Source organism: Colletotrichum phormii, assembly GCF_030913505.1.
Source record: "Colletotrichum phormii strain CBS 102054 chromosome Unknown BDP81scaffold_39, whole genome shotgun sequence".
NCBI classification, from domain to species: domain Eukaryota; kingdom Fungi; phylum Ascomycota; class Sordariomycetes; order Glomerellales; family Glomerellaceae; genus Colletotrichum; species Colletotrichum phormii.
The window spans coordinates 104592-115976 of record NW_026851481.1 but is presented as its reverse complement, the minus strand read 5'-3'; the positions used below and the strand labels follow the sequence as shown (position 1 = coordinate 115976).

The 11385-nt window shown below is 55.2% G+C and overlaps 3 protein-coding genes across 3 annotated transcripts; 1 reads left to right on the top strand and 2 right to left on the bottom strand.

The window, feature by feature from the left end:
* Positions 1-558: 558 nt before the first annotated feature.
* BDP81DRAFT_466319 (SUR7 protein) lies at positions 559-1448 on the bottom strand (the record flags this gene model as incomplete). The annotated part of the gene is made up of 3 exons (XM_060594383.1): positions 559-808; positions 875-1361; positions 1439-1448. 3 exons carry the CDS (start codon positions 1446-1448, stop codon positions 559-561), a joined length of 747 nt encoding a protein of 248 aa, XP_060438085.1.
* Positions 1449-4328: 2880 nt separating this feature from the next.
* Positions 4329-5679, top strand: BDP81DRAFT_466318 (uncharacterized protein; the record flags this gene model as incomplete). The annotated part of the gene is made up of 2 exons (XM_060594382.1): positions 4329-4446; positions 4877-5679. 2 exons carry the CDS (start codon positions 4329-4331, stop codon positions 5677-5679), a joined length of 921 nt encoding a protein of 306 aa, XP_060438084.1.
* A 1934-nt stretch (positions 5680-7613) lies between these two features.
* Positions 7614-11385, bottom strand: BDP81DRAFT_156247 (peptidase C65 Otubain-domain-containing protein). The gene is made up of 5 exons (XM_060581954.1): positions 11197-11385; positions 9634-11129; positions 9287-9373; positions 9152-9191; positions 7614-8871 (listed from the first exon to the last, which is right to left on the bottom strand). Exons 2-5 carry the CDS (start codon positions 11104-11106, stop codon positions 7634-7636), a joined length of 2838 nt encoding a protein of 945 aa, XP_060438083.1. The 5' UTR covers positions 11107-11129; positions 11197-11385; the 3' UTR covers positions 7614-7633.

Sequence of the window (11385 nt, the reverse complement as noted above, 5' to 3'; positions counted from 1 at the left end):
AGTAAATTGCATTTGATATCCTTTTCCCTGCCGTCAAATGAAGTATTACGCAGTCTTGAAAGCGAAAAGTCCTGGATTTTCCATCAATTGCTAGATGGCGTCAGTACTATATGACTTCGCTAGATCCTGGGCTGAGCTCAGAGTACGAGGGCCTTGTGCGAATGTACCCTGTCAAATCTCAGTATGGGGAACGCATTAATGCATCACCAACGGAAGCTGTGTTTTTACGGTATTAGTCTATTAGTTTAAGTAGACCTAAGGAGTGGCATATGTCGGAGCCGGGTACTAGTAGACGCAAAACTCCAAGACCATGAACATAGGTAGTCCACCATCCCACCTCGGGAAGACCTCATAGATGTTGGGGCACTTCCAAAACGCCGGCAAAATGCAAAATGCAAAATGCAAAAAAATTTTAACATGGGCGCGTAAATACAACACACACGCTGAGCATATCATTAATACAACATCCTTGACACTGTGAAGCTTGTGCTCAAAGTCAGGTACTGTTGCGAGTCAGAGTCGTGGTGCTCATTTTCATCTGAGAGGTCAACGACAGGCTTATGCGTAGTCTTCCTTGACACGGCGGCTGCTGTTGACGTCGAACGACTGGCGGCTGCGAGTGCTGCGCTTGCGGCTGAAGCGGCCGCCTCCAGAGTAGCCCTTGTCGCCCCGGATGCCGATACAGAATAGGAGAGTCGCAATCAGAAGAGCGGCCCAGGCGCCCCAGGTGAAGCCGAAGGCGTAGGTGCCAATGTGAGCCTCACGGCCTTCGGCCTGGAAAGCGTTGCGTGCCTTGACGAATGTTGCGCTATTGAGAAATGTTAGTCAACGTACACATAAAGAAACGGTGGAAAATTGCAATATCGGGACGTACGTCATCAGAGCGGCGGCAACAGTCAGGAAGAAGAGAGCTGAGGCGGAGACCAGGCCGGCGACAGCGGCGCCGAGACGACCGCAGCAGGCGAGGAAACTGGCGAACCAGGCCATAGCCATGAAGAAGAGGGCAATCAGGTACATGACCCAGCCGAAGCGCCATAGGTAGAAGAACTCGGTGCTGGTGGTGCCGCCTCCATGACTACCAGACAGACCGGCGGGAACGTTGGCCGCATCACGGCCCCAGGCCCAGCCAAAGGCCGGGGCGGGCCAGGCACCCCAGCACTCGGCATTCTGGTCGTTGCAGTAGTAAAAGTAGTTCCATCGCGTCAGTCCGTTGCGGGCGCCGGTGATGCCGGTGGTGTCTGCCTCGAGGAACCAGGTGTTGTTGAGGGGCGCGGCGTCGCGGACAGCAGAGAGGATGACGAAGAGCAGCAGGACGATGGAGCCCGAGAGGAAGACGATGGCAGCAGTGCCGAGCGGGGCGTCTGGAATGATGCTGTGTCAGTTTGCAGTTGGGAGTATGTTTTGCAGGGCAAGGGTGGAACATGGATAGAGGACTCACGTTTAACCATTGCTGCGATTTGGTTTGGCTATTTGTGGGATTTCGTTTTTGTCTCCGAAGGGTGGTGTTTGCGATTCTTTGCGATGGCTGGGAAGAGAGGGTCGGCGGAGACCTGTAGGGATTTGTACTCAGCGATTGTATCTTTTTTGGACAGCCGGGGTTGCGCAGGAATGCGAGGTAATAGGGAAGTGGTAAATTTGACTGGGGAAGAATATAGTCGATGGCGTACGGGTGTGTACACACTCGTAATTTCACATTCGGCACTGGGAGGGTGTTGATGACAAGCAATGGGAATACTCACCGGATTCGCAAAAAGTGTTTCAGAGGGATGAGGGAGCTATGACAGGCTGAGGCGGGATGTCTCTCGTTTATGTTTCTGGGGGTGTTTTCTGTTTGCTTCTGACCCTTGTTCTAAACCCAGCAGTAATAGCTAGGAGGGAACTATAGGAAGGGTAGAGGTAGGGATGCCGGGGTTATTGAAGTGTCCCGTCGTCTGGATGATTCGTTTGACCGACTTGTTGGTTCTGTAAGGCAGGTTATAGCGGCTCACAAGCGGACCGAGATTGTTACAAGGCTGGTGGTGGGAGGGCGAGATTAGTTCTTCAAGACCGAGCTAGCAGACGAGAGCAGTTTGGGTGCAGTCTGGGAGGGAAGAGGGAAGAATAAAGAATTGGATGACGGGCAAGCCATCAGATGATGCAAACCAAATTCAGAATTTCAGACACACCCGACGCCAAACCGAGCTCGGAACTGCGTGTACTTCTTAGGGAGTACCAGGGTAGGAAGCCAAACTAGCGGGGGCAGAAGGAGCCCCCCGGTTTGCAGTTGCCAGTGAGGCCCGACTGAGCATAGCTCCTGCGACTTTTTGCTACGGAGGACGGATACTGGGAAGGAAGCAGCAGCTACGGAGTAAGCTCGTGGAGTTGGGCCCGGTGTTGGTAGCTGCCCACCTCACCTGCTGAACAGCGCATGCGTCGAGTGGGCCATGACGACACCACCGAGCCACTGCCGGCATCCACTCAACAGTGCAGGATATAAAACGGACTGTAGAAATACACGTGATTGTACGTGGAAGAGGTACAGTCAATCTTCTGTCGCACACGGTAGCCCCATAGTCAACCGAGACCCTGCTGGGCAACAGCGCTGGACCGCCTCCTAGCGCCTGGTTTCTCCTGAGCCACTGTGATTCGTCGCGCACGCCAGTCACCGACTGCCAGCGCAGGGACCTTCCTCGGCCCAGCTCTACCCTGCCACGACGTCATCCAACATCCTCTTCCAGCTTCTCCCCCCCCCTCCCCTGGCTGTTTTCTTCACGCACCGGGCCAACCACAACATCAGTCGCGATTCAGTTCGTCGCACTCTGGCCCCAAGCTGGCTGCTTGCATCTCCAAGGCTCCATCATCTCCTTCGGTCGTGATCGTCAAAGCACTAATCCTCTTCAGGTTCCGAACAAGACTGGCCATCTTCCGCTTGGACGGTTCATCGAAATAAGGCCTGGCACTGTCAACTTGGATCTCGGTCCTGGTTCCCCTTACACGTTTGTTTCGGTTCGGATGAAAAGCACATGGCCGCAAATTCTTCGTCTGTTACTTCATCCCACGTCTGCTGAACTTCCACCCATCCGATGAAAACCTCACATGCGGCATGCCAAAGCGGACGGCTGGACCCGAAGAATTGCGCAGCCTGTGGCTGGGATTGTGGAGGATTCTTCTCTTGTCGACACCATGAGACGAAACGCCGGACGTCGTTTCTCAAGGCGAGTGGCTCTTCTGCTTCGACTGCCAGACGCAGGGTCTTTGTCCGTACAGGAGCACCCTGCATGCCGAGGTAGAACATCTTACTTCCGCCATCCTTCACCTGCTTTCCGAAAATTGCGCGTCTGGCGCAGTACGGATACACAGAGTGCGCAACGCGTGAGGGGAGATCTGCATCTTGACATTGGAACCACTACCAACATGTCTCCGCAGGATTCGACGGCATCATATCGGGATGGCTCTATTTTCTCTCATATCTTGCGTGGCCTGGACCAAGGTGATGTGTACTACTGTGGCTCAGATGCCGTGCTGCAAATATTCCACCCACCAGCTCGTACACCTAGGGGCTTAGCCTGTACGGATACCTATGTTCTCGCGTCACCCGCCGGATGAGACGGGCACTCTGACTTCTCCCTCGCAGCTCGACAGACGCACTGCTACCTCGACTTCGGTTTCGATTCTCGTCGTTATTGGGCCCGGAACTTTGAAGGCCTCTCACTACATAGTGTCACAAAGGGACTGACAAATAAGAAACACCTGGGTCGTCCGCCGTGCTCCTGAGACCATCGGCGCCAGATCGACTCGGTGCATACGGTAACCCCACTTAGCCGTACGCCGGCGTCCGCTCGGCACACTTCGAGCTCCATACGAAATGTCTTCTCAGCTTGACAAGGCATCTCAATGTCATCATTATGAGGAGCTTGGTGACGGTACAACATATGGAAGGAATCGATGCTGGATCAGCTGTTTCCAACGTACGAGCTAGAGCTCGGCGGACAATGGGCGCCAAGCTTGTCGAGACTCGAGGAAAGGAGATTCTGTCACTAGGAGTGCATTGAGTAATGGGAAAACACACAAGTGTCTCACCATCTCAAGGAAGTTACGGCATCATGTCTTGGACGGTCAAATGGCACGCACATACAGAGCGGACACGAGCTGACAGGTCCCATACAGATGACAAGAGAGTGACGGCTCGCTTGCCGACCCGCAGCAAAGCCACAAACAAACCGAGGAGGCTTGAAGTAATCTTGGGCGTCCACCTGTATCACACTCGAGAGCCGTGGATGAGTAATGCTGACGAGCTCAACGAAGTATGATGACTAAACAAGCCATGTGAAGCTGGAAAATAGTCCTCCATGTCGATAACTATTAGGTATCGCTGCAGTACGAACCAACCGGCCCTGGTTGCCTGGAGCATGGATGTGGCTGGAGTCTTGAAGGATCATGAACCCTGCGCCTATCTCAGCACGGCTCGTGCGTTGCCGATAACCTAAGTTTATCGATAAGGAACGTACCGACGTCTCAATCCACCCGACACCACAGTTCCAGCCGGCTCGTTCCGCTAAACTTTGTTGAAGCTCCGGGCAGCTTGCGTTGAACTTCATCTCAGCCACCATCTTCGTCGACAGACTCTGTCAAAGTCTACAACAACCTCCGATGACGAGCAAACCGATGGGTACTCTTCGAACGGCGTACCGTCTTTGCACATCACCTACTCGAAGTCTACCATACGCAACGAAACAATTGCCGGGTATCGTCTTGCGACAGGTAAGATGGAGCTCCTCAACGCCCATCTCGAAATTGGTCTTCCCTGAAGATGACGACGCCGAACCGAGCGCATTGCGACACATTCACCTCTCCGGCTCTGATTCGAACGATTTTCCGTCTTATGACTCGGCTTCAGAGTTCCAAAACGTTCTACGCCAGGCCTTCCTCGACTGGAAGTCGGCCCCGAAGCCCCGCGCTCCGTCACCCCTTGTCGTATCTTTCACTCCGGCACCTACGTACACCCTCGGCCGCCGCCAAAAGACTTTACTACCCGAGCAGCTGGCTCGACTTCAACAGCCTTTGACTGTTATCGACGAGACGAAGGCTGAGGCAGGGGAACAAAATGGTGGAATGGGTTCACGAGAGCAGCAGTTCACGCCCAAAGTCATTGAGACTGACCGCGGCGGACTGACAACATACCACGGGCCCGGGCAAGTTGTTCTATGGCCAATATTGGATTTGCACAGCACATACTATTCACACTTGACCGTCCGATCCTACGCGCGACTCCTGGAAGAGACAACACAAGCGATCCTTGCTGACGGACCCGGGATCCAGACTTACCTCTCTGAGGATGACCCGGGGGTATGGGCCGAAGCCGCGCGGCGGCGAACAGGGGGACAGGAGCGCAAGATCGCCGCCATGGGCGTCCATCTCCGCCGTCACATCTCGGGGCTCGGCACGGCGCTGAACGTGGACGTTGTCGTTGATGGCGACGAAACGTTGAATCCTTGGGCGAGGTTCGTGCCGTGCGGACTCGAAGGGAAAACCGCCACCAGTGTAAGAGCCGAACTGGGCGAAGCGCCCTGGACGCAATTGAGTCTTGCCGGCGACGGTAAGGCGAAGAGAGAATGGTACGCCCGCCGGTGGGCTGAGGAGCTTGCCAAACGCCTGGGAATCAGCATTGCGCCGACGACAGTACATCAACGACTGGGATGATAATACCATTGAGACCGTTCGGGAATCCAAATCGGCAGCCTTGCCGTCTTTTTGTGAGTCGCGCTCCGGTACTAGTTCATGGATAAGCCGACCGCCAAAAGTAAGATTGATGGTGACTGGAGTGCACCACGGGTTACACAATATATAGCATGCCTGCCTCTTCTCCTCTTCTCGTCAGCTTATCAATCTCTGAGCCACTGTTTCGGATGTCGGAGCAGCCAGTATTGGACCGGACCGTTGGCTATGGACGGCACGTAGCAAGGAGATACGCGCATCCCGTGGTCGGTCCGGGTCAGCATATCTATCCCTTCGCACTCTGACCTTATTCCCGGAAGAGCAAGAATACACGCCATCAAGTTCCGGCTCGCTGGGAACTTGGTTATTTCCGGCGGGGCGGGGGGCGAGGATACTTCACCGCACATTGTCAATCGTGATACCCCATGTTCATCAGCAAACACCTTTTTTTGATATCTTGGCATATCGGATTCCAGCCTGAAAAGCCAAAACGACCTCTTGGTCTTGTGGCGAAGCATCTTTATCACGCCTGCAGACGGGGGGGGCAAAGTGCTCTTTGTAAGGGTATGTCGACATTGCAGGTCACGGATACGATATCGCGTTATCCTTTACAGACTACAACCTTTACTGGTTATAGATTGCCATCTGGACATCATACATAGCGAGAGCCTTGGCAGAACGCACTTATCAAGCTGCCACGCACATTTGTCTCGTAACGTTTGCTCCGGGACGCACCGGGACGGGGAGAGAGGGGGGCGTGGTGGCATGGCTGGAGCTCATAGGAGGTTGCTCCTATCCCACAAGAAAGAGAGCCACCGAGGCGGACCCCCTTGCTGTAAGAGATTTTACGGATAGATACCTTACAAGGAGATAGATAGAGAGTGAGTAGGAATACTCACTTCGAACAAGATAGGACTCAACTACTACTCCTTGCGGGATTTTATCTTTTCCAATCTTGTCCCACGTCTTGTTAATAGAATAACAAAATGCAATGCAATGCAATGCCCACCCCGTCCCATGCTCTGTAATCCATGATCTGCCGCGCCAAGTCCCGTGTCTAGATACCCCCATCCCACCACACACACACATAGCACATCCAACGTCCCACCTTTGACGCCTTCACGCCCTGCCATGTTGCCATGCCATGCTATGCCACCAGAGATTTAAAAAAAAATCTGGTTCACCCACGGTTCAACGGGCGTTTGTCGCATGCTTGATGTCAGGGGTGCCAGGTGGCAATCTCTTAGCCGCAGACGTGATCCTGGGTAGCCCACATGTGCAGTGCACACACACACACACACACACGGCTCACACCCACAACGACGTTGCAGATTTGTTTCCATAGACGGAATGGTGGAAGTGGAGGGGGCGACAAAAGATCGACCGTCACCTTTCCGCGTCCAGGTCGTCTTCGCGGCAGGTAAAAGATTCTCTTGTTTGCCTTGGAAGTGCTGGCTAGGCTCACTCCTCTGACGATAGAAGAGTTGAAACCTCAAATAACCACAAAATATAGTCGAGAAATGCAGACACGGGACACCTGAGAGCGAGCGATGCACACTATAGAGTACTATTAATTATCAACGCCGATGCTATGATGAGTATCAACCCGAGGAGCGAACCCTCCCGCCAAAATAAAGCCGTGAAGAAGGATGAAAGCCCTCCATCATGAATCATGATACCTTTCCCATCTGCGTAGAGCAAAACACTAAAATCACAATGAGCCAAATCAAGGCAAGTTTTAATTCTCCCACAATGCGGGACCCCTCCAGAGACCACCAAAAAGTAACACCACCTTTGTCCCCCCCCCCACCCCATTACACTCCTGGAAATCGACAGTGGAGGTCCGCCCCCCTGATGCCCATGGGCCATGGCAAGCTGCCCAATGTGTCACTGGCCTAATGGCCGATGGTACAGTGGTCCCATCGTTTGTTGTGATTGCCTAGTGATCTGACCTGACCCTTCCCTTCTTCTTGGGCGCTGGCAGCCTCTCGTGGTGGCCATCATCGTCAGGAGTCCACTCCTCGGGATGAAAGTGGGGATTATTGTAATGCGCCTTGTTGAAATGGCTGTTCTTGAACATTGCAGTAGTAAAGCTGGGTTCTTGGAACCCTGTCTGCCCTGGTATCACTGACGGTTGCGCCGAGTTGGTGTTGTTGAGATGCCAGCACTGATGACTGAACCTGAGCTGGTAGTCCACGGGTTGAGATGGCTTCGTAGGGGCGGGCGTCGACTGTTGTGGTCGAGCTGGCGCTTGGGACTGCCGTCGAGAGGCAGGTGCCGTCTGTTGCTGCTGCTGCTGCTGCTGCTGCTGCTGCTGAATATGCTCAGAGTACGGCGTCGCGAGCCAGGGGGACTGAGGTGAAGGGTCGTAGGCGTCTGGCAGCGGAGAGGCGGATGTGGGCGAGCCGAGTGAAGACAAGGCCGATGACAAGCCCGAGGGCGGCCCACCGAATCCGGGCAGCATGGCCAAAGGGCCATAGTCGAGGGCATAGTTCTGCAACGAGGGACCCACGCTCGCAATCTCTTGCGAGTGAGAAAAGGAACCAACCCGGTGAACCTGGAGATTCAAGGGTGCCGGGTTCGGAGGTGACTTGTATAGGATATCATAGTGATCGGGCCGGTAAAGCAAGTACATGATGGGTCCCAGAGTGGAGGGGTCCTGGCCATTAGCCTCGTCGGGGAAGCGGTAAATATTGACCTGATTTCCCGGGCTCCGATCCAGATAGGCAATCTCCAGCACAAAGTTGATGGGCTTCAGCAGCACCTGAACGAGCAGAATGATGCCGAGATGGTCAATCTCTCTGTTTGGGCGCTCGATTTCGGCGCAATAGCCGATGATACCCGTCTCGGCGGGGATGAAGGGTTCGTAAAGCTCGACGTTTCCCTTGAGCCATGAGAGCGCCAACAGTCGAAGGTGATAGATTATGGCATTGGAGGAGCCCTGATCATTGAAGCGCTGGACCATGATGTCCATGGCCAGTTGTGGGTTGGCAATGTTCTGGGCAACGTCTTTGAGCAAGCCAATCGTCTCGTCCACCATGTCCTCAAACAACATCCGATCGTAGCAGCCAACATTGAGGAGGTACTGATTTAAGCTCGTGATGCGCGCGGCCTCGCCGAGGATCTGGTGCTGGTCGCCATTATTGATGAGATGCTCAAAGTAGGAGAAGCCGATTGCTAGAGAGAAATATTGTTAGTTATAATTAGCATAATGGGTGCCATAGCCTGACGATGCCGTGTTGGTAGTTTCTCCGCTCCAACGAGCATGTGCGCCGACATGTGTCGAATGGAAAAGTGGCGTGCTTGACAGAGGTGAATTCTCTGGAGCATCCCACTTTGTCGAGGGGCGGGGATGCGGGGTAGGAGGAAGAAGAATGGTGGTGGTGGTGGTGGTGGTGGTGGTGGCAGTCAGGATCGCGAAAGGCAAACTCACCTCGCCAGCCGCAATTTCCGTCACCTTGAACAGGGCGGTAGTGAGAGTATGTCTGGGGGAGATTCTGCAGTGAAAAGGAGCAGAAGCGCTACGTTAGCCAGTGCAGCATACTGCAGGGAGTACGGATGCCGTAGGAAAGGCATGCTGAGGGGGACTCACGATGGTCTTTGCGATGTAGATTTCATCAGCCTTGGCGTACTCGTCGGTTATGGCGTCGCTTGTGATCTTGTCGCCCACCAATAAACCCTAGAAAAGAGCGTAAGCCATGTCAGCGTTGCGTGTGGCAGGGGAAGTAGAGAAAGTGACAATTCAGGGTCGACAGGAGACTCCAACATGAAGAGGCAATGCATTCAATGGCATTGCATTCATATGGTCAGAGAGGGTTGTGGAATTGGGGTGAGGGCGAGAAAAAGAGAAAGCGTGAGGAAGAGAGAGCACTTGAAGCTTGGGGTCCGTGACGGGAGCTAGGCGTGCGTCTCCCGGAGTCGGGGTGGCGAGCAACTCACCTCGAGCTGTGGCTGATAATCCCGAGCGGCGGCTTCTTGGGCGGCAACGTCGGAGGGGTCGCCGGGTTCCATGGCGGAAGGACGACGAGTGCTCACGGCGAGGGCGTGGGCGTGGGCGTGGGCGTGATCAGGAGTGGCGGCGGCGGCGGTGTTTGCGAAGCCTGGGTTGGCGTTGGAGCTTGTGGTGTAAAAGGCAGAAGAGGATGTTGTCGAAGAAGAGGCGCCGGGGTGAGGATGAGGAGGAGGGTGTTGTTGCTGGACGTGTCCGTGGAGGTGGTTGTGGTTGGAGTAAAGGTTGGCGTGGGAGTAAGCGTAGGACGAATGGGAATGAGAATGAGAATGGGAATGGGGCAGGGAGGAGCGGGAGAGGGAGCGGGAGGAGGAGGAGGAGGAGGAGGAAGAAGACGCGGAGGAGGATGAGGCAGACGCAGCGCCGGGGCTGTTATGGTGGTTAAGGTGCAAGTGGGCAGCAGAAGTAGCAGCCGAAGCCACGGCGAAAACGCCAGAGACAACGTTGGTGTTGGTGGTGGTTGGAGGAGGGGAGGTAGATGAAGGAGACTGAGACTGCTGCTGATGATGATGATGATGTGCAAGTGCAGCAACCTGACTCTGAACCTGAACTGGAACCTGAACTGCACGCGATGCGGGAGTGTTGGTGGTGGTGGTGGTGACAGCTGGAACCCGGCCGGCACCTGGGCCGGGGCCAACAACAGGCGCCGTGGCTGCTGTTGGTGTTGTCGCCAACGTCCCTCCCGCTGCTGTTGCTACTGCTGCTGTTGTTGGGACTGGTTGTCTTTGCTGCTGTTGCTGCTCGCGGTACTGTTGTTGACGCTGCTGCTGGTATTGATGCTGCTGCCCGTGCTGATGCTGCTGGTGCTGGTGTTGCGCCGTTGTTAGCGAGGTTCCAGGTCTGGCCGGCGACGCAGCAATCAGGCTGTGTGCGCCTGCAGCTTCCCCTCCCATCCCCATAACACCAGATAGCGACTGTGACAGTGATTGCGACCGCGGCTGCGACTGCGCCGACAGGGACAGCCCACTGTGGCCCAGGCCCATACCCATGCCGTTCAGGCTGTCCATGCCCATGCCCATGCCCATCTGTGCCATGCCCATCCCCAGCCCTAGCCTGCCGCCGCCGCCACCATCACCACCACCGCCGCCGCCCATCACCAGGGGGTTACCCATGCTGTCCAGTCCCACCGACGATGCACCCGATGACGAACCCACTCCAGCTCCAGCTCCAGCTCCCATGCCAGAACCTCCAACACCTCCAGCTTGGCCATGAGCTTGACTTGGTCCATGACCTTGGCCTCGACCACCAGATCCAGAACCAGAGCCAGAACCAGAACCGGCTCTCTCTTCTCTTGCTGACGACGAGTAGCCGTAGTGTGAGCCGCCCATTCTTGTACCAATGCCGACGTCGTGAGATGCACCTCCTCCGACACCATCGCCCACCATACCCATCCTCATCCTCATCTCCACTCTTCCTACCCCTCTTCCTCCTCCTCCTCCTCCTCCTCCTCCTTCTTCATTCCTCATCATCATCATGTCCTCCAACCCTACTGCGCCGGCGCTGATGCCATAGCCTCCGCTGTTCTGAGACGGGTGGTCCTGCAGCGGGCCGCCCTGGGGCTGGATGTACGTTTGACCGTGAGCTTGACCGTGGGGATGAGGGTGAGAGTACGCGTTATGTGCCGAGGCGTGGAACGCGAAAGGCGTTGGCTGAGGCTGGAACATGGCCTCACTTGCGCTCTC